This window comes from Colias philodice, chromosome 5, assembly GCF_061535455.1.
Source record: "Colias philodice isolate Cphi_HAF_F1 chromosome 5, ilColPhil1 Martin Lab GWU primary, whole genome shotgun sequence".
Taxonomy (NCBI): domain Eukaryota; kingdom Metazoa; phylum Arthropoda; class Insecta; order Lepidoptera; family Pieridae; genus Colias; species Colias philodice.
Genome location: NC_143090.1, coordinates 1439154 through 1460013, shown reverse-complemented (window position 1 = coordinate 1460013; position 20860 = coordinate 1439154). Strand labels below are relative to the sequence as shown.

At 35.1% G+C, this 20860-nt stretch overlaps 1 protein-coding gene across 1 annotated transcript; it reads right to left on the bottom strand.

Moving 5' to 3' along the window:
• Nucleotides 1-4127: 4127 nt before the first annotated feature.
• On the bottom strand, nt 4128-19036 carry Tango10 (transport and golgi organization 10). Its single transcript, XM_089695435.1, has 14 exons — nt 18817-19036; nt 18177-18317; nt 17654-17751; nt 17256-17337; nt 16610-16729; nt 15904-16040; nt 15381-15497; nt 14398-14510; nt 13403-13677; nt 7675-7782; nt 6976-7064; nt 6458-6550; nt 5863-5941; nt 4128-4870 (listed from the first exon to the last, which is right to left on the bottom strand). Exons 1-14 carry the CDS (start codon nt 18898-18900, stop codon nt 4802-4804), a joined length of 1605 nt encoding a protein of 534 aa, XP_089551561.1. The 5' UTR covers nt 18901-19036; the 3' UTR covers nt 4128-4801.
• Nucleotides 19037-20860: the final 1824 nt, after the last annotated feature.

Below are 20860 nucleotides of genomic sequence, written 5' to 3'. Positions count from 1 at the left end.
AGCTCGTCAGGAATTCGTTTCAGGCCAGTGGAACATTTATAGACAATCAGGGGAACTTAGTGAAATGGTCCAATTTAGTTAAACTGAACGAATTACAAGAAAAAGAACATTTACATTTAGCTAATAAATTGAGACGCAAACACATTTTTTTTAAAAATCAGAAAATGAAAGTTCGCTTGGCATCACAGCTAATGAGCAATAGTGTTGCTAAAGCCTTGAAATTTTGCTCTAAAATGAATCACCCCGATTTCACAGACGTCAGCGGTACTGTTATCTTTTTAGAAAATTTAAACCTTTTATTTGACATATTAAATTCACGAAACATGAAGCAATTACATTTCAAAAAGCCTCTTTATTTCAGAAATAAAGATAAAATATTTGCATTTCTAGAAAAGGTTGAAGTATATCTTAAAACTATAAAACTTTGCAATGGGCAAGCACTTGTCAAATCTATTAAAAAAACTGGCTTTTTAGGACTTCTCATCTGTATACAAAGCTTAAAAGCAATTTATGTTACGCTTATAGAAAAGGAAAAAAAGCTTAAGTATTTGCCAGCGTATAAATTTTCACAAGACCATTTAGAATTAACCTTCGGGCATATAAGAGCACACGGGGGCTGTAATAACAATCCGACAGCGCGTCAATTTAAATCAATTTACAAAAAAATAATTGCACACGTAGAATTAAAGGATTTTGACAGTGGAAACTGTGTAGCGCTCGAAAATGTGTCAATTTTAAGTTGCTCTTCAGCTGTCGACCGTATAAATATAACTACACCACATTATGATAATGACGGCGATGAAGATGATAATGGAGAAGATGATGTATTATATGACTTATTTACTGATTTTAGTCAAATGTCTGAATTTGCATCACAGATAGTTACTTATATTGCAGGCTCCGTTGTACATTATTTAATTAAAACAATAAAGTGTGAAACATGTGTATCAGCATTACTGGGACCTGATAATAGTAATGAAGATATTGAATTCATTAAGTTGCGCGACAATGGAGGTCTTATTATACCCAGTAATGATGTGATCAAAATTTGTAAAAAAACAGAATCGTTACTGAAAAATACTGTCTTTGAAAAATCAGTTATTGCAAACAAAACATTCAAATTTAAATTTATTACAAAAACTATGAAACATTTTCTCGGCCTAAAACTATTTCATGAGATTAATTACCATCAGTATGATCAGTCTCCAATGGATAACCACGTAGTACAATTAATAAAATGTGTATTAGAAAAATACATGGATATCCGCATAAATCATTATGCAAAAAACTCCATCAAAATAGTCCCAAAAAGACAGTTTTTTAATAAATATCTTCATTTTACCGGACAGTAAATGGAAATTTACTGTCTGGTAAAAAATTTACTGTCAAAGCGAAATTTACTTACTTACTTTTTCTGACCGAAATTCCGAGTTAATCCATACTAATATTATAAATGTGAAAGTAACTCTGTCTGTCTGTCTGTTACTCAATCACGCCTAAACTACTAAACCAATTTGCATGAAATTTGGTATGGAGATATTTTGATACCCGAGAAAGGACATAGGCTACCTTTTATTGCGAAATAATATGTACCACGGGCGAAGCCGGGGCGGACCTCTAGTATTTTATAATACAAATAAAAATAACTATGTTAAAACAACCGACTTCAAAAACGGAAAAGTAAAAAATAAAAAAGATTTGATATTATTAATTACTACATATTATTTAGATGTGCTATTTACTGTATAGATTTGATGTCGGTGCACGGGCTTTATGCTCAGTGTTTAGTGCTTGGCACCGACTTCAAACCTATATTTTAATAAATAGCACATCTAAATATTATGTAGTAATTAATAATATCAAATCTTTTTATTATTTACTTTTCGTTTTTGATGTCGGTTGTTTTCAACGTAGTAAACAACGTAATCCAAACTCGATAAAGTTGAGTCAATATATTACTGAATTCCGATAGCCACCTTCCGATTCCATCATCAAATCAGCTCTATGTCATGATAATGTTTCATCGCTGTAAAATTTACATACGTATACAAAATTTCAGAAAATGAATCAAAGTTACTTGCTACATTTCAATTAAGTCATCGAGATCAGAAAAAAATGCTAATAAAATAAAAACTAGCGGGCCTATCCGAAAAAAATACAATTTAATGGGACCAATTCGACACCATTTCGCATCAAACAAAAAAAGAATCACGTAAATCGGTTCAGAAACCTCGCAGTGATCGGTGTACATCAAGAAGGTGTACATACATAAAAAAAAAACATACCAGCCGAATTGATAACCTCCTCCTTTTTTTGAAGTCGGTTAATAACTTTTAAATCTCTTTATAAACTACTTTCGTTGCGCTCTTGTTCTATCTCTTCACGCCGCGCCGTACTCCAGCAACACTCTTTCTCTCACTCTCACCTTCTAATAGATTTTGAATTTTTTGTTGTATGTGTATTCGGGACATACTTATAATATTATAAATGCAAAAGTTTGTCTCTGTTGTCATTCCTATGTTATAGTGTAAAAGGGCTCGCAGTACATTTCCGATCTTTAAATTTATACTTTCAGCAGGAAATGCTATCATGTGGAACGATTTTTTTTAGGACACAATATGTAATTGTTATAACTCTTATAATTTTTGGTGGTTTGGCGTGGTTCTGCATCAGGTGTTCGAGATTTTCAAATTTAAACTCTCAGTTTCTAAACCCCCTCCATTTTTTTAAATATATAATGTACAGACACTGTTTTATTATTTGTATATATAGATAAATAAATATTTAAGTACATAACATGTTTTTATTTCTTATACCTATATGTACAGTCTGCTGTGGGCCCACGAGATGAGCCTACCACTGTATTAAAATCAACAACTATATATTTCTTATTTGTTAACTATCACTTAACTATCGATAACAAGGCTGATGAAGTCTACATCACTAAAGCGTTGAATGAACGTTAATGAAATTTCAACCTTATTTCTATGCGTTGAGGTTAAAAGTTATATCTATCAAAAATTAACGCCCTCTGTTGTCGAGTAGCCGAACTTTTTCGTATTTGAAGTTTCTAAGCAAAAGGAAACAAAACATCTTACGTACCTAGGGATGTTATACTAAAATAAACCGTAAAGTCGTGTGTTAGGGTACATATTAAAATGCGAAATTTATTATTTATGTTAGTTTTCATTAAAATGAAGCTGTCCAATAAAAGGCATAGTTTACTTGTGTGAACTGTCTAGATATCGTTTTAAATGTGTGGATTTTGGCGACAGTGGTTTTCATACTAATTATGACATTACAGCACTTCTATGTGTCTTGTTATTTAGATTTCTATGTACCAAACTAACATTTTACGAACATCAACTTTGTAGCCACTACATTAAAACACTAAGGCTGGGTTGCACCATGTTACTTTAGCAATAACGAACTTGTTAAAGGTTAGGGGAAAATACGAGTTGTACCATCGGACAATTTTATAGAGTTCGTTATGTTCGTTGCGTTTCACCGGTTAAAGCTATTGTTAACATTTTGCACCGTACATTTTTTGGTCCTTCGAGCCGGATAACGAATCATCATGCCTACTACAAGAAGCAAGCGCAACGAGGAGGGAGCGGGAAGCAGCGAAGAAAACATCAACTAGGCATTTTGATTCACTCCAAACCCAGCATCCAAGAGAGGCGTCAAATACAAAATGAGATTTCATTTGATTTGAAACTAATAAGTGATAACTTTAACTGTGATCGCGTTTAGCTAATATTATGTATTCTGTGACTATGATAAAAATACGCTGGTGCAACCCATTACAACATATCTAGTTTATACCCAATATAGGCTGTAAATTTTTGCATTAACTGAGTGCACTATTTTTTGACTGACTGCATTATTTTTTGAATTCTGACTTTTTAATGGAGTATCTATCTTCTGCTCGGTATTGTCTATTTTTCTTACTGATTCTACATAAGACAACTACTGATATATGACTATATACTACTGATAACTTACTGATTCTACATAAGAAGACGCACAAGTTATAAGTTATAACATGTTATAACAAGCACATTATTTAATTATTGATTACGAGTGCGAGGATGAATAGAAAAGAAAATAAAACGCTTTAGTTTATAAAATGTTTTAATAGAAAAACTAAATAACGACACATTTAAGAACTTATTGCACATCTCATATCCAACAATTGTTAGATTACAATATTAAGGTTAAATAAAAGATAAAGGTTGTTTAACTAAAAACAACTAGCCGATATACTTATTATTTGACGTACTTTAGAAATTAAATTAGTAATATTCAGTTCTAATTAATAAATAATATCTAATTAATAATAATACAATTTTGAAAATCAAGACATGCATTTAATGAGCACTCTATCTAAGTCTCGCTTCGCTTGCTTATAAGTCGCTAAACATTGCAAGAAAAAATATTTTACCTCATGCTTGGTTACATTGCCTGTTTTAATTTAAAGAATATTATACAAAACAAAATAATACAATTTTGTTGATATCTGTAACCGATCCAAAACTGACATCGATTGCCAAACGTCAAATTGACAAATTACAATAGGACACAGCTATTTGCACGTCAAAGAAACACATTCTATACAATTTCATTTGCATCTTCAAACATAATACATTGTCAATCAAATACAATCATAATATTCCATGTATTTAGCCTCCATTTTCCAATGCCGAAAGCTTTACAAAACAATATTTCAGTAATGTCACTATTTGTCAGTATCGCCGTCTCTGTCGCACGCGGTGTGTGCGAGCGAGATGGGGCGATGCGGTCATCCGCGCGGTCCATCGTGCACGGACACGTGACAAAAGTCTGTTAGAGGCACTATTACTACTTGTATCTGAAATAGTAGAGTAAAATATATAAAAAAGTGTGCGTGTATACACGTAAGAAGAGAAAACTTTTTTTAAGACGTAACGGAAAAATGTCACACGTCACGAAAAAATGTTACACTAAATTTTTGAAGTAAAACTTTTGAAGTAAAACTTCTTTAGGCGCGACTAGGGAGTAACTCAGATTTTTTTTCTGACGGAAGTAACGCTGTGTAGTTTCCGCCATTTAAAAATAATAATTCTGATTGGTTGTAAGTATATGTCATATACTACACGCTTCTTGACTTATACGCCAGCTAGTGGCAAATATCATAATCAATTAGGATTATTTATTTTCAAATTTTCAAACGGATCAATTGTGAACGGAGCAAAGTGAATGAAAAATTCAACAGTTTTAAAAACATTATTTTAAGTTGCAAATTTTTTTGAAAATCTCTAAATATACTTGTTTATTTATTACTTTTAAAATAAGTAAATTAAAAATAAATTTTCTGACAATTGCGACATTTTATAATATTCAATAACAAGGTTATATTGACATGTGCGTTTTACTTCAATCGCGCGTAAAGGTTACACGCACACACTTTTTTTTCCAACCGCGATAAAGAAGTTTCACTTCAATAAAAAAAAATAATGGACATAAAAGATAAAATACTGGAATGTTAAACTACAGTGTTTTAGATTCAAATTAAAATACGTCATAGATATATACGTCATGCACTTAACAGAATGGTAATACAAAATAAGATAATGGCCTGACTCTTGTGTGTGTGTTTAATGACTGAGAGTTAAAAGTTAAAACCTCCTTCTTTTTTGGAAGTTGGTAAAAAAAGACGGTTAAGTGCGGCTTATTATTTGCCGTTAGCATTTTAAAAACACTATATTTTATAATGCGTATTTCTTTTTTTTATTTTTGACAAGCATTCTTTAACGACACGTTTGTGTCTTGTACTTTATGTTTGTTTGTATATTTTCTAATGTATCAATCTTAAAAACTTACCCTCAGCTGATCTCTATTTGGTCCCAAAAGATGTTTGGGCTCCGGCAGCTCGCAGTTGTCTGTGCACTTAGCGCAGCGGCTACAAGGAATATATTATTTTAATAGAAATTAAAATTAATTAATAGAAATAAATACAATAAATGTATTTATTTATAACACTTTATTGTACAAACTGAATTATGACAAAAATATCAATAATACAAAAGAAATGAATAGTTTGTACAAGAGGCGGCCTCATTGCTAAGCAGCAATCTCTACCAGGAAACATGACACCTAAATGTACATCTAAATTAATTGTAAGTATTGAAATGACTAATTGTCATACTTTTCAAAATGCCATTTAGTAATTTTAATTACGACTTTTTTTTTCAAGTAAAGACATTTTACTGTTTAGAAACTAGTACTTATAGTCGAAGAACTAATTTATTGTTGTGTTTGTTTATTAGAATATAATAAAAAAGACTGTTTTCTACATCAAAGTTATTATTGTTAGATATTTTTGTTTAATTTTCTATACTATTAGTATATTTTATAGGGCTGCAGAATGAAAACCAGAATTTATTACTTATTATTTGGTATGTTAAAATTCACTTACCCGTTAACTTTCCAAGATGGCGAGTTAGCGGTGGGAGTGTAGAGCGGAGTGTTTAATTCATCGAAGTCAAGAGCACCGTCTATATTTAACACCCTGAAAATAAAAAAATATTTTCAAAAACTGTCCGAAGAAAAACTCTGCCCACGAATGTATTAAGTAGAGTTTTGTAATGACCCATACAATGGATTTTGAACATTACTGCCACGGAATAAATGTGTTAATTTAAATGAATTTTTCATAGTTACCAACACTTGGACATTTTTTTTTTCGATATATAAATAAGTGATTGTGGATCAATGAATACATAAAACCTTTGGTGAACAGATTTAAAAATGGATAATGATAATATTAATACTATACAAAAATTACTAAAATAAAAAGAGAAGCGAAATATTTTACGTTATATTTTTAAGTTAAAGTTATTTCCACATTGTTGACAAGTGCAATACTCGTGTCACATTGTATCAATAATATTATTAGATTATAATGCCCTTAAATAATGTTATTTATATTCTTACCTATTCTGTGCGGAAAATCTATGGACCCTCTCAACAACGGACGCTACATGTTCTAAGCCATTCTGCACTCCCCACACTAGTATACCGATCTGAAATATATAAAGATAATTTGTTTGTCAAGATATTATAGCAAAACTAAATTACAAAAAATATATAGCATAAAGTGTCCATTTGTATCGTTACTTAAAAGCTAGGTACTAAAACAAAATATTACAGAGATGATAATGGTCAAATACCACCCTATTGGTACAATGGCTGACGTGTGAGCGAAGAACCGAGGGGTCCTAGGTTCGATTCCCGGTGGAGACAAAAGAAAAAAATGTCTCGGTCTGGCAGGACACAGAAGGCTGATCACCTACTTGTCCTTAAATAAAATCGATCAGTGAAACAGATGTATAATACCTCTGAACCTGCCCATCTGCCCCTTACCCCACTAGGGGACAATTTTAACAAATAAAAAAAAATAAAATAAATAAATAAAAATTTATTTGTTTGTTTCAAAAATTTTTTACATAATATTGTTACATATGTTGCATTGAACCCCACACTAGGTTCCCTGTGTTGTGAGGCTCAATCTCTTTCATCATATTACATAAGAGCGGGGGCACACGATGCGTTGCGGCGCCGCACCGCAAAGATTTCACCGTACCGTAATAACTCAATAAAAAAAATAGACTATAAAAATATGCAAATTCTCACCTTAACTCTAACATCAGGTTCATATTCTTCATCATATTTATTGGTTGGTTGGGAACAACTCTGGCAAGTGATCGAGATACGAACTGTACGTAACACCACCTCTGGGACCTGCGGGAGAATTCATTCAATTACCCACTTTCATAAAGGAGTATCTAGTACAATATGGGGGTCTTCAGGCAAAGAGTGAACCGGTACCTACTAGGGAAGCGCGTACCATCTTAGACCGCATCTTAGCTTTCCATCAGGCGAGATTGTTGTCAAGCGCTTCCCTATCTATAGTAAAAAAAAAGTATCTAATTCTATCTAGAGCAGTGGTGGCACAGTGGTGAGACCTCGGACTTCGAATCGATAAGTCCGGGGTCCGAGACCAGGCGAACGCGCAGGAAATTAATTGATTTTCAATTTATCTGCGTATGTTGTAACATCACCACTGCTCGAACGGTGAAGGAAAACATCGTGAGGAAACCGACATGTCGAAGAACAAAAAGTTCGACGACATGTGTCATCCGCCAACCCGCACTTGGCCAGTGTGGTGGATTATGGATTATGGTGTCCCAGCAGTGGGAACGTATATGGGCTGATGATGAATTAAAACAACAGAAGACAGTTAAAAACTAAGCTAAATTATCATCAAAATCAGTTTCCTCCTGGCTCACGCGTTCTTCCCACTTACAAGACGTATATTATAATGTGCGTAAACTGATTTTTATATTTATGACCGACTCCTAAGTACATTGGTTGACGCGTGTGCGTAGAAACGAACGGGTCCTGGCTTCGATTCCCGGTGGAGACGAAGAAATAAAAAAAATGTCTCGGTCTGGCAGGAACAGCTAATCACCTACTTGCCACTAGGGGACACGAGACTTTTTTTTTTGTTAATATTTATACCTACTTACTTCTTCAGTGTCTGGTTCCGCCGAATCTGATTCTTCTGAACTCTGAAATGGTGCTTGTTACATATACATATTATCTATTCTATTTTTTATAAAATAATTATTTGTTTTATATTATATAAGTATGTATTTATATTCACGTTATATTGATTAGCAGTCGTGCTCTGTTATTTAAGCCGCAAGTTAGTAAGCATTACCGGACGTCACTTAAAAACCAAACATTCACTGTAACTTGGGGTTTTTTCATCACATCATTTTGTATTTCTTTTTATTTGTTTTCTCTTTGTAGGGCGATATACACAGTGGTGGGCTACGTGGTAGTTGGAGGGATTTATTGTAAAATCAAACTAAAATTTACACTAATTAATTAATTTCTAAAATCACTGCTATTATATCACTGTTACTGGCTAATGCTTATTGTTATATTTTATGTTATTTATTATGTTAATTAAATGTTATGTTACTTATATGTTTAATGTTAAAATGTTACGCGTCGCGACGGTAATATGTTGTTTTGTGGACTGACTGAATTTAGGTTAAACGCCGCCCGCTATACTTAGTATTGCTGACTAGGGTGTCCGGTGGTCATTGCACTGAATACTCTTTTATTGTTTTATCTTTGTTTTGGTGCCAAATATATGAATTTGAATTTATACTTGAATAAACTGAATCAACTTTAGATATGATCTACTCTAGAATCTTCTTATATATAAAAATGAATCGCAAAATGTGTTGGTAAGCGCATAACTCGAGAACGGCTGAACCGATTTCGATAATTCTTTTTTTATTATATTCCTTGAAGTACGAGGATGGTTTTTATGTAGAGAAAACGTAAACATGTACCACGGGCGAAGCCGGGGCGGACCGCTAGTTTATAATAAAAAAGGACGTGTGGCACTCGGGGACTGCCGCGGTAAAGCTATTGCATGCTATGCCTTCAAGCCACACCTCCGCGCCCGTCCCCGTGGGGAGCGTGAGGTTTTTCGTTACGCAATTTCTGGATTCGGTCCCCGCGCTCAAGGCCCGCGATAGAAGCTATACAATAGCTTAAAATTGTATTTGTACGAAAGAGAAATTAGTATATTTCGTTCTTATCAGGTAACATGTATTCACAGTTTTTTAAGTACATTTCAAATGTTTATTATACATAAAGTAAGGTGATTATTTCTTTAAGATTTCTCTAAATATGATTAAACGAAGTCTTCCACCGCGTCTCTCTGTTCGCGATGAACTCGAAAATGTCTGCACTGATTTTTATATTTTCACATATGATCGAAAATACAATAAGTAAAGTCGGTTTTAATTACATATATAATTTGTTAATTTTTACCCTACACGATAAAGCCGCATGGAGAAAGTAAGTAACTTCAACAAGATTCAATACAATTTTACGAGCAAGCACGTACAAAGTGCATCAAACCTTATCTTGCATTCAATGTGACCCAAATGATTTCTAACATTTTATATCTTACAATAAAATTATATTAAATCAGTTCATCGCTGACGGTCACTAAGAGCACCTTGCATGACTCACGCAGTTTAGTACAAGTTTTTATATTTAAATAATTCTTTTATACTTAACGGAATGTCGGAAGGCTCGGCGGTATGATCTCCGTTATCAGACATAGCGGTGGTTTAGTGGTGATGGGAACACCGAAATAAACTCACTATTTTCTCAAACGCCAATCAGATAGTTTATTAAAGTTTACAGTACTTCACAATTTTGCGTAACAATCAAGATGGAAACAGATTAAGAGCCAATAGGTTAGTACGCGTGCGCCTCTGTGCACAACTGACAGTAGAATGCCAGCTGTCACCATCGTGCCAACCCACTACCCTATTCGGGACTACCCGCTCTTATTTTTATCAGTAATCAACCTTACTTCACAATATTTTCATTACTGGCAACACAACATAATACTTTGACATTGACAATCAAAACAAACAATTTAACTACGTGAAATCAACTATGCTAGATAGTTATTATTTAGTACAGTAATTATCGGCGCGCCGTCACGGCCGTCCTGCATATTCACACGTCCTCGTGTGTGGAGTCATTTCGCTCATCTTCATCATCTGTAAACAGGTAAACGAGAACGGTTTACATCAAGCACCGCTCGGGCATCCTGACCAAAGTGGGTCACACTCAAAACTAGGCACACAGTTCAAAAGCGCAATATAAGTCCAATTACGTCACATAAGCTTAATTACAAACTACGCAATATTTTGAGTGTCACACAGACTATAAATCGTCATAACTCATAAGTTATCACACACAGCCTACAAACTGCCACACAGGCCACACAGCAGTCACACGGGCTCCTAACTGCCACACAGACTCCTAACTGCCACACAGGCCCCTTACTGCCACACAGGCTCCTAACTGCCACACAGGCCCCTTACTGCCACACAGGCTTCTAACAATGCCACACAGGCTCTTGTCTGCCACACAGGCTCCTATTTGCCACACAGGCTTCTAACACTGCCACACAGGCTCTTAAAATACCACACAGGCTTCTAACAATGCCACACAGGCTCCTATCTGCCACACAGGCTCCTATTTGCCACACAGGCTTCTAACAATGCCACACAGGCTCCTATTTGCCACGCAGGCTTCTAACACTGCCACACAGGCTCTTAAAATACCACACAGGCTTGCAACTGCCACACAGGCTACGCATCGCATAGTTATGAAAAGCCACACAGGCTTTTATTTGCCTCTTAGGCTAACTGGTACTACCAAAATACTGATAAACTCTAAAGATAACGAATTAACTCACCATTGCCGTCACTGGCGCATTCTGACTCGGCCTGGTTGACAGGGACTTCTAGCCTAGCGCTAAACTCCAAGGGAACATAACACTCAGGCATAGCACGAGTAGCTCTCTACTTACCATTATGTCATGCGAAATACTACTATCCGGCACTATATGAAACAACTACTGTACCGTATAGGCTTGAATCGAGACCGTTGATAAAATTTGGGTGTTACAATTTATACTAGCGTTACCTAGCCACAGCAATGTCACTGCACCATATAATCTTTTACCAGAAAGTCGTTCTGCTAAGCTCTGCCTTATCAAAGAACATTCGACACCAGAATCGAAACAAAATGAAAACTTCTCACCGGTTTCGTCCGAAAGATGATCAGTAGCTGGTTTGATGGCGCAGATATCCACACGACGTTCGACTCTAGTCTCGTTGGATTTTGCCTCTTTGCCGGGGCACCGCGTTGCGATATGGCCCTGTTCACCGCAGTTGAAGCAGGTTGGAGTGATGGTCTTCTTCGGTGCACTGCCCTCCTTTGAAGCATGAGTTACAGAGTTGCTTGAAGTTTCGGTTTGTGCTTTAGTGTCATCACGATTACCAATCCATCGACATTCAGTAGCCACGTGTCCGGACTTGTTGCAATTGTAACACCTACGTGAGTTTTCGGGACGCGGCTTCTTTGCTTCTACCGCTGATGTCGCCTGCTCTTGAGCTGGAGGTCCTCTTTTTCTAAACGTAAATGCCATAAGTTCTTGTTGTAATTTTATACGGTTGTCTATTTCCGTTGTAAAAGCCAATCTCTGCAATCTTGGGTCGATTTTTGCAGCGTGTGCTAGTGTAACAGCAATGGCAATTTGTTCCGTTGATAAAGATTTCCATCTTGCCATTATTGCACTCATAAATCGGCAGGCATAAGAGGATAAGCATTCACCTTCCTTTGGATTTCCATTAAACAATCGCCATAAGTTTGCTGCAGGAGTTTCAACGAAATCGAATCTAGCTAAAAATAGATCCTTTAATTGGGCCCATGTTATTCCAGGATAACTAGACTGTGCTAGCCATGATGCCGCAGTTCCTTTGAGTGCTTTACTCATGGTTATTATCAGGTCTCCACCGGAAAGTGGTTTTATTTGCAAGCATAGGTCAACTGTTTCGCACCAAGCACGAGCATCGCTACCCTGAAGGTCGGGATTAAATTCGGGTAAAGCTATTTTTGATACAGATAGCCGAGGTTCTTGAATTGCCCGTATCAAATCTGTCAAACTTCGTTGCTGCAATTCAAACAGTGTTTTCCAACGGTCGCACTCTTTTTCTAAAGAAGGTTGTTCAATCTGACCTGAGTGGGCTGCATGCTGCTCCTGAGATGCACGGAGTAATCCCACTTCTGATAACGGAATGTCGGAAGGCTCGGCGGTATGATCTCCGTTATCAGACATAGCGGTGGTTTAGTGGTGATGGGAACACCGAAATAAACTCACTATTTTCTCAAACGCCAATCAGATAGTTTATTAAAGTTTACAGTACTTCACAATTTTGCGTAACAATCAAGATGGAAACAGATTAAGAGCCAATAGGTTAGTACGCGTGCGCCTCTGTGCACAACTGACAGTAGAATGCCAGCTGTCACCATCGTGCCAACCCACTACCCTATTCGGGACTACCCGCTCTTATTTTTATCAGTAATCAACCTTACTTCACAATATTTTCATTACTGGCAACACAACATAATACTTTGACATTGACAATCAAAACAAACAATTTAACTACGTGAAATCAACTATGCTAGATAGTTATTATTTAGTACAGTAATTATCGGCGCGCCGTCATACTAATATCATAAAGCAGAAGAGTTTGTTTGTTTGAACGCGCTAATCTCAGGAACTACTGGTCCGATTTGAAAAATTCTTTCGGTGTTAGATAGCCTATTTATCTAGAAAAGCTATACCTATATATCATCACGCTTAGACCAACAAGAGCGGAGCAATGCGGGTGAAACGGCGGAGCGCAGCTAGTTTCATATTAATTAATTATGGATCCCGTACAACAATAATTAAACTAAAACTCACATCATAAGTCCCCGACCACACGATCAACATGCTTTTCTGAAACCACACCCCTTTCGGATGCAAGTCCACTGTCCACTCATGCAGTTTATCACTTCCACAGTCCGCTACACTCGGTCTAGTGGAAAATATAAACGTCCTCGTGTGATAACTGGGCAGTGTGTGGAAATAGTCGACGCCGAGAATCGAACCCCATATGTCTTCGGTGTACAGGCGCGGAGTGAAGACCATCCGTCCGCTTTCCGTTTGCTGTATCTCGGATATGCGTTCTGTTTGCCCTGGGAAGTATATAAATGAAAACTGTTAAAATATAGCATTCAAATCAATACTAATATTATAAATGCGAAAGTAACTCTGTCTGTCTGTCTGTTACTCAATCACGCCTAAACTACTGAACCAATTTGCATGAAATTTGGTATGGAGATATATTGATACCCGAGAAAGGACATAGGCTACCTTTCATTGCGAAATATGTACCAAGGGCGAAGCCGGGGCGGACCACTAGTACCTTATAATTATCAAATTGGTTAAAATCTCCGTAATCGATTCTTTCTCTCCTTTTTTCTATTTTTTTTTAAATTTCTCACAAATAAAAAAGTTTACCTTTCACTACTTTTTGGAAATTGTGTAGTATTATTTAATTCTGGATTTCGGTTATACTATCGGTTTGAAGTTTAACATTCTATGAATTATAAATTGAATTTAGTCAAATACATAAAAATACCCACATCCTACTAATATTATAAATGCGAAAGTTTGTGAGGATGTGTGTGTGTGTGTTTGTTACTCTTTCACGCAAATACTACTGAACCGATTACAATGAAATTTAGCACACATAGATGGTAACTTGGATTAACACATAGGATAGGTTTTATCCCGGAAATCTCACTGGAACGGGAACTATGCGGGTCTTGCGGGTTCTCCTTTGATAACGCGGGCGAAGCCGCGGGCGGAAGTCTAGTAGTTTCTAACGTAAACATAATCTTAAATCAACTTACCAGACTGATAACTCATAGCAATAGCCATTCTCTCCATGAAGAATTCCTTGTGTTCCTGGGTGAGAGGACACAGGAGCAGTTTGGCCAATTGGTTTGGACACATCATTGGAAACCTGCGGAATTTATTGAAAATATTACGAAATATGTTGTATCTGTATATTTGTAAACTTGCTTTGGTAATAAAATGGATTATAATTACTTAAAACATGAATAAATATTATATGGTACATTTTTTTGGGTAATAATATGTATGTAATCTGGTTGTCTGGAAGGAATTGCTTAATAGTGATAAGACCGCCACTTGTTTGATGTTTTAGACCAATAAATCTATACTTATAATAAATCTGTAGAGAGGCCAATTCTGTACATGAAATATATTTAAAAAAAAACTATGAAGGGGTGATAAGGGATCGCTACTGATGCCAAAAATGCAATCAGTAAAATTTTTGTCTGTCTGTCTGTCTGTCTGTCTGTCTGTCTGTATATTCGTTATAGAAACAAAAACTACACGACGGATTTTAACCAAATTTGGCACAATTATTCTTCATACTCCTGGGCAGGTTATAGTAAAAGAATCATGTAAATCGGTGTAGAAACACCAAAGTTATACATGAAATACGCTATAAGTCATCGCGCGTGAATACAGAATCATGCAGCCATAAGGATTATTTTTGTGTATCAGTTGCCGCGTTCGACGCGCTTCGCGGCGGGAGCTATAAAAAGGCGGCGGGTCTGCACCCGTTTCGCGTTGTCATGGCATCACGTGTGATTTCGATAATTCTTTTCTATTATATTCCTTGAAGTACGAGGATGGTTTTTATGTAGAGAAAACGTAAATATGTACCACGGGCGAAGCCGGGGCGGACCGCTAGTTATAAATAAATTCATTAAAATCTATGTATTTTTATTTCTTCGACAATCTTTATGAATTTAATAGGGCTATAATAACAATTATTAATATAATAAATAAAAAGAGCATTTACCGAACATGAGAGAACATAGTGGTAACTAATGAATCCCAGTGCATCTTGCATTCGCTCTCACTTGCCTCGCTGGAATTCAGTCTTTCTTTCTGTTTGTCCAACCATTTTACCACGAAACTGAAAAATAATTTACAGTAAATACTATTGTTTACAACATTTATTATAACTTAATCAAACGACCAACTTAATAATGTATATCACTCCTCTGAAAACATTACAGAATGGAGTAAAAATCAATACATAATATGAGAAAACCAAACATTCATTACCGACATCTTATCGCAAATGACAACAACAAAGCTCATCATCAGAACCCCAGGGATTTTACGAAGTATTTGATCATTAGTAACAACTAAATACACAATCAGTGACAAAAAATGTTTTCACCAAACAACTTTAATTCGTCGGAATAAGGTTGAATTTATTGTATAATGAATGAAATCATCATCAAAATGAATTAATCAATGAAAGAACGATGATTGAGTTAGTTTGATCCATTACTTTTGTCATGTAAGACACTCACCGGAAGAGCGTCATCTCGTTGTGCAGCACGAGGTCGCTCTGCTGCAGCAGCAGCAGCAGCGTGTCGGCCTCCAGCTCCGCCAGCTCCGCGCCCGACCACACCCACTCCATGTTCCACTTCACGAAGTTCTGGCATTCCTGACAAATATTATATTATATAGTTTAAAGTATTCGAATGCTTGAATTTGATATTTTTGGTTTTATGGCATTCAAATGCTTTATAAATATAAATTTATAAAAAAATAGAAAAAATTCGATCACCAGGCGGGACTTGAACCCACATCCTTTTACGCCACTCCGGGGCGGACGCCTGACAGACTCAGCCAACCGTGATCTCGCCACGTGATCGATTTTTATCTATTCTTTATAAATTTATATTCAAATGCTTTATAAATGAGAAATTATTGAAGAATAGAAAAAAATAGACGACGGTGCAGGATTTGAATCCGCGTCTTTTTGCCAAACCAGGCCAACGCCTAGCGGCTAGCCTCTTATAATAATTATACAGTGTTCCAATTTGGCAAATGATGCAAATTTTCAAAATATGCTAAAATGTCAAATATTTCTCAAACTTACAAGTTTCGGTAGTGTTTACTTTTTTTACACCAAATGAGCTATACTTTCACCCCTTTAAAACTATTACATCTCTAACAAGTCACCCTATAAGTACATTTAATCTTAAATTTTTTATTTAAAAAGATTTCTACCTTAGCTACATCATTATGGCCACAAGCCATAGTGTACTGCATCCACGCGATGAGTTGACCGCGTTTTGCCGCCAGAGCAATATGTTGGGACATATACTCCAAACATAGCGACACCAAATCCTATAGGAAAAAAATCTTTTGATAAATTACTAAATATCTTGAAAAATTACTTACGAAATAAACTATAAGTAATGACACAAAGCTTTTGTTTGATTCTCTTAAAATGTACTGGTAATAAAATAACTGAAATTGTTTTCCAAATTCGATATTAAAACGCATATATTGTGTCAAAGTAAATCCAAAAAATAAATAAATTATAATTAACCAGGACCCTCACAGGACAGGGCCCCTTCAACAATCATCTCTTTAATTTAGGGATCACAGACAGTCCGCTATGCAGAGCATGCATGGCGTCTGAGGAAAAGGCAGCCCACGTCATCATGGAATGTACTGTTGCGGAATACAGGACAAGACACCTGGGGTCTCCCGGGTCCCTCGTTCAAGCCTTCCGCAGTCCTCACAAGCTGCTTGGCTTCTTGCATGGAGGAGCTCGGGTGGTTTCGGTTTTAGCTGACGTCGAGTTGCAGAGAAATGCCCGTATACTATTATTATTAATAATCAACTGTGAGATAACAAAATTACTTACTTTAACATTGTATTTATCGCCTAATGACAAAACAGGTAACACTGTCTGATAAGATATTTTAATTTGTCCTGTATAGAAGTACCTGAAACAATCATAAAAATAATACAAAATTACATCAATAATAAATGATTTATCTCATATTGAGCAAAATATCATATTTCATCTTCTAGGTACCTTATATAACAAATTTATATGTCAAATAAACATATAATATGAAATGTTTGTACTGTAAAATATTAATAATGCAATATTTATTTGAAAAAGTTACCCTGTTTCAATTTTCTTTGATAATTCCAACTCATAGGGCAAAATTTATCTCCAAAGAACTGTGCCAAAGCCAAAATAATATATTGTTACCTACCTATTCAATATTGGTTATTAATACATCAAGAACTTACTTAAGAAAATGTGGGAATACAGACGCAGCAGTGGGTGTTTCCTGCAACACTATCCGACTCTCGCGCCACTCGCTCCACTCTCTGTTCATTAACATCACCTAAAACATTATTTTAAAGATCAATAAATAGATACAAATAGATTTAACACAGCAATGACATAAGTTATTTGTTACTAGTTATAGATTGATCATTAAATATAAAATATATATGTATTACATTTTGTTTCATAGAGAATATTAAATGATTCATAATACATTTGCACTTAAAAACCTCTGAGCTACATTCAACATGTTAATTTAAAAATAACATTCCCATAACAATAAGCTTAATATTAAAATTAGTAATAGCAATTCTGCTAATGTTAAAATATAATAGTTCAAATTTTTACCTACTTTCAAGATAGAATCTATCTAGTATCTATGTCTTACAAGATAGAAGGAAAATCAAACTATACACACACAAAATAACTTACACAAAATTAATTAATAAATAAAACTTTTAGAAAAATCAAATATTTATATACCTGAAACACCTCACTACTAGCACATAGTATCAGTCTATGTGCTGGATATCCAACACCTCCCACTTCTAAAACTAGATCACTCATCAATTGTTCTGCGTACAGGTTTGCTATCTTATGCAATACACTTTTGGAGTTATCCACCTGGAAGTTGGTACAATATACATTAGTATAACAAATATCAGATAATTAATAAGTGGTATACTGGCTTTTTTTCTTGCTTGCTTTGGCATAAAATGTTTATTTACTTGTCAAAAATTCTGTAGAATTAATTAAAAAGTTGAAGTTACATACAAATTTACTTTGAAATTTCAACTCTAAGAGGCTAACTCTAACATATTGAATCTGTGTGATGTTACAAGCAAGGTATTAATTGGTATATAATATAAATATAATATGTAAAATATGAACTAAAATTCTTCATTGAATTTGTATACACTATATTATATATGGTTTATATAATTATTTTATACTTAGGTTTACTTTTTTTCTTTCTATTCTTTTAACACTGCAAAATGTATGCTAAACAATCGAAAACCTATTTCATTTGTCCACCTCACATCACAGGATACTTTAAAGGATTAGAAGAGACTAGAAACTGGGACAAAATAAGAAAATTCAATCAGAAAAGAGCATTTTTTACCTCGAGGTCTTCATTGTCAGCCTCGTCCAAATTTTTATCTGAACTAGTGGATGGTTTCGAACCATCGACTGTCAAGTAACTCATCTTGATGTGTGATCAAGTTTTAAAGCATATTAACAATTAAAAATAAAACTATGGAAGGTCCCACCCAAATAAAACATCACAGATTTTGAAACCAAATTACCAAAATAATATTCGCTTGTCTGTTTGACACTTGTCTGATGTCTTGTTGTCACGAATATGACATTACTGACAACAGGCAACAGCTGCTTTTCCGAGGCTGCTTCGAGCTGCTTTAGTTTTGCTGCTGCATGCCTATTGGCTGCTGATATCGGGGGCTGCCACCAAGCTGCCACCATGCTGGCCATAGACAGAGAAACCAATTGGATCTCGATTGGATTCTCTGTCTACGATGCTGGCCCTTAGATCATTAAGTAATGGATAACACTCGCAGGCGTTTCCCCTTTTGCTGAGGTATAAGATTATTCGAATCGAAAAATCTTATGCTTTCATAAAAACTACTTGCGTAATCGATTACAAACACTCTGCGTATTCGTAAAACATCGAAAGGACGTCTGCAAGTGCTCCGCTAAAAATAACGTTTTGCACTGTCAAGTCTTGCAGAAGCAATTCAAACATGTCGAATATTAAAAAAGATGGAATAACCTTTAATTTGTGTATATTTTTTTATTTTTTAACGTACATTTCTAATTAAATGCAATTTCTAATAATCGTCGATGTATCGTTTAGCGATATGTGCCCCTAGCACGAATCACTATCGAAAAAGTATTCGTATCGTCAACGAAAGCATTTTGTATGGGAACTTGAACAGCGCCTCTGGTGTGCGTATATTGAACTAATTTTCAGAGCACGAACAAAAACATGTAAGTTTCGAATCGTCATCGTATCGAATACGAAACGTAACTTAGGCGATTGTATGAAGATAGCTAGCACGAAGGCATAAATTGACGGATAGTATCGTAAGTGTCGAAAGCTGGCTTACGAGTTTCACGAATGTTTATTCACTTTAAATTTGACAGTGAGAAAACTTTCGTCGGAGTTTATTTTATGAATAAAATTATAATTTTAGTGATTGTGGTGATATATTTTGTTAGAAAATGTTTAGATTGACAAGAAGCACCCCACGACGTAGTGCATTTTACTATTATCTTGCAGCGCGATTGATTGTTGAAAGTAGAAATGAACAAAGAGAAACAAGGTGAGTGATTTTTTTAACACTATATTTTAATAAATAAACAACAAGTTATCTTTTAAATTTACTATTACATTTGCAGAGAAATCTCAAGGAGAGCTTTACTCAGAAAGAATTTGGCAAATATTAACTTACAAAACCTTAGCGACACAGAATTTAAAAATAGATTTCGTCTAAGTAAGGAAGCATTTTTGTTCTTATGTCGCGAATTGAAAGAAAAATCCAGTCTAAAATCAAGTAAAAGGATCAGCCTGGAACACAAAGTAAGTGTAATAAATAAGCTACTTACGTAGGTACCTTTCATTATAATGTGTACAATAACTAATACATACTATGTGAGTATAATACACAGCTACACTACTAACTATTAACATTTTTATTTCTAGGTGCTGTGTGCTTTGTCATTTTATGCTACAGGCTCCTACCAAAGAATTGTAGGAATGGCTAAATATTTAGGCCAAACTACAGTTAGCAAATATGTGAGGGAGGTTACTGATGCTCTTGTTAACCCTTTAATATTAAATAAGTTTGTTAAATTTCCAACAACACGAGAGCAGCGAAATATTGTAAAAAACAAGTAAGTAATAATTATAAGTATGTAGTTCAATAAAACTAATTTAGTGCAGAATGTTAAACAGCAAAAGCAGGATCAACTGAATAACCACAAATATGATAGCTACCTAATACTAGAAAATTTCACTTACAATACTTTATTTACAGATTTTATACAAAATTTGGCATCCCTGGAGTAATAGGGTGCATTGATGGTTCTCATTTTCACATATTCACTCCAAAAAGAGACATGGAACATTTATTTTACTGTAGAAAGCA

What these genes read in the sequence shown, in the direction of transcription:
- Tango10 (XM_089695435.1), bottom strand. Translation starts at nt 18,900, where the DNA reads ATGAGTTACTTGACAGTCGATGGTTCGAAACCATCCACTAGTTCAGAT. An exon ending in ACTATGTTCTCTCATGTTCG is followed by an intron (nt 14,511 to 15,380) that starts GTAAATGCTCTT and finishes TAAATTCCGCAG; the next exon opens with GTTTCCAATGATGTGTCCAA. An exon ending in CCATCTTGGAAAGTTAACGG is followed by an intron (nt 5,942 to 6,457) that starts GTAAGTGAATTT and finishes TATTCCTTGTAG; the next exon opens with CCGCTGCGCTAAGTGCACAG.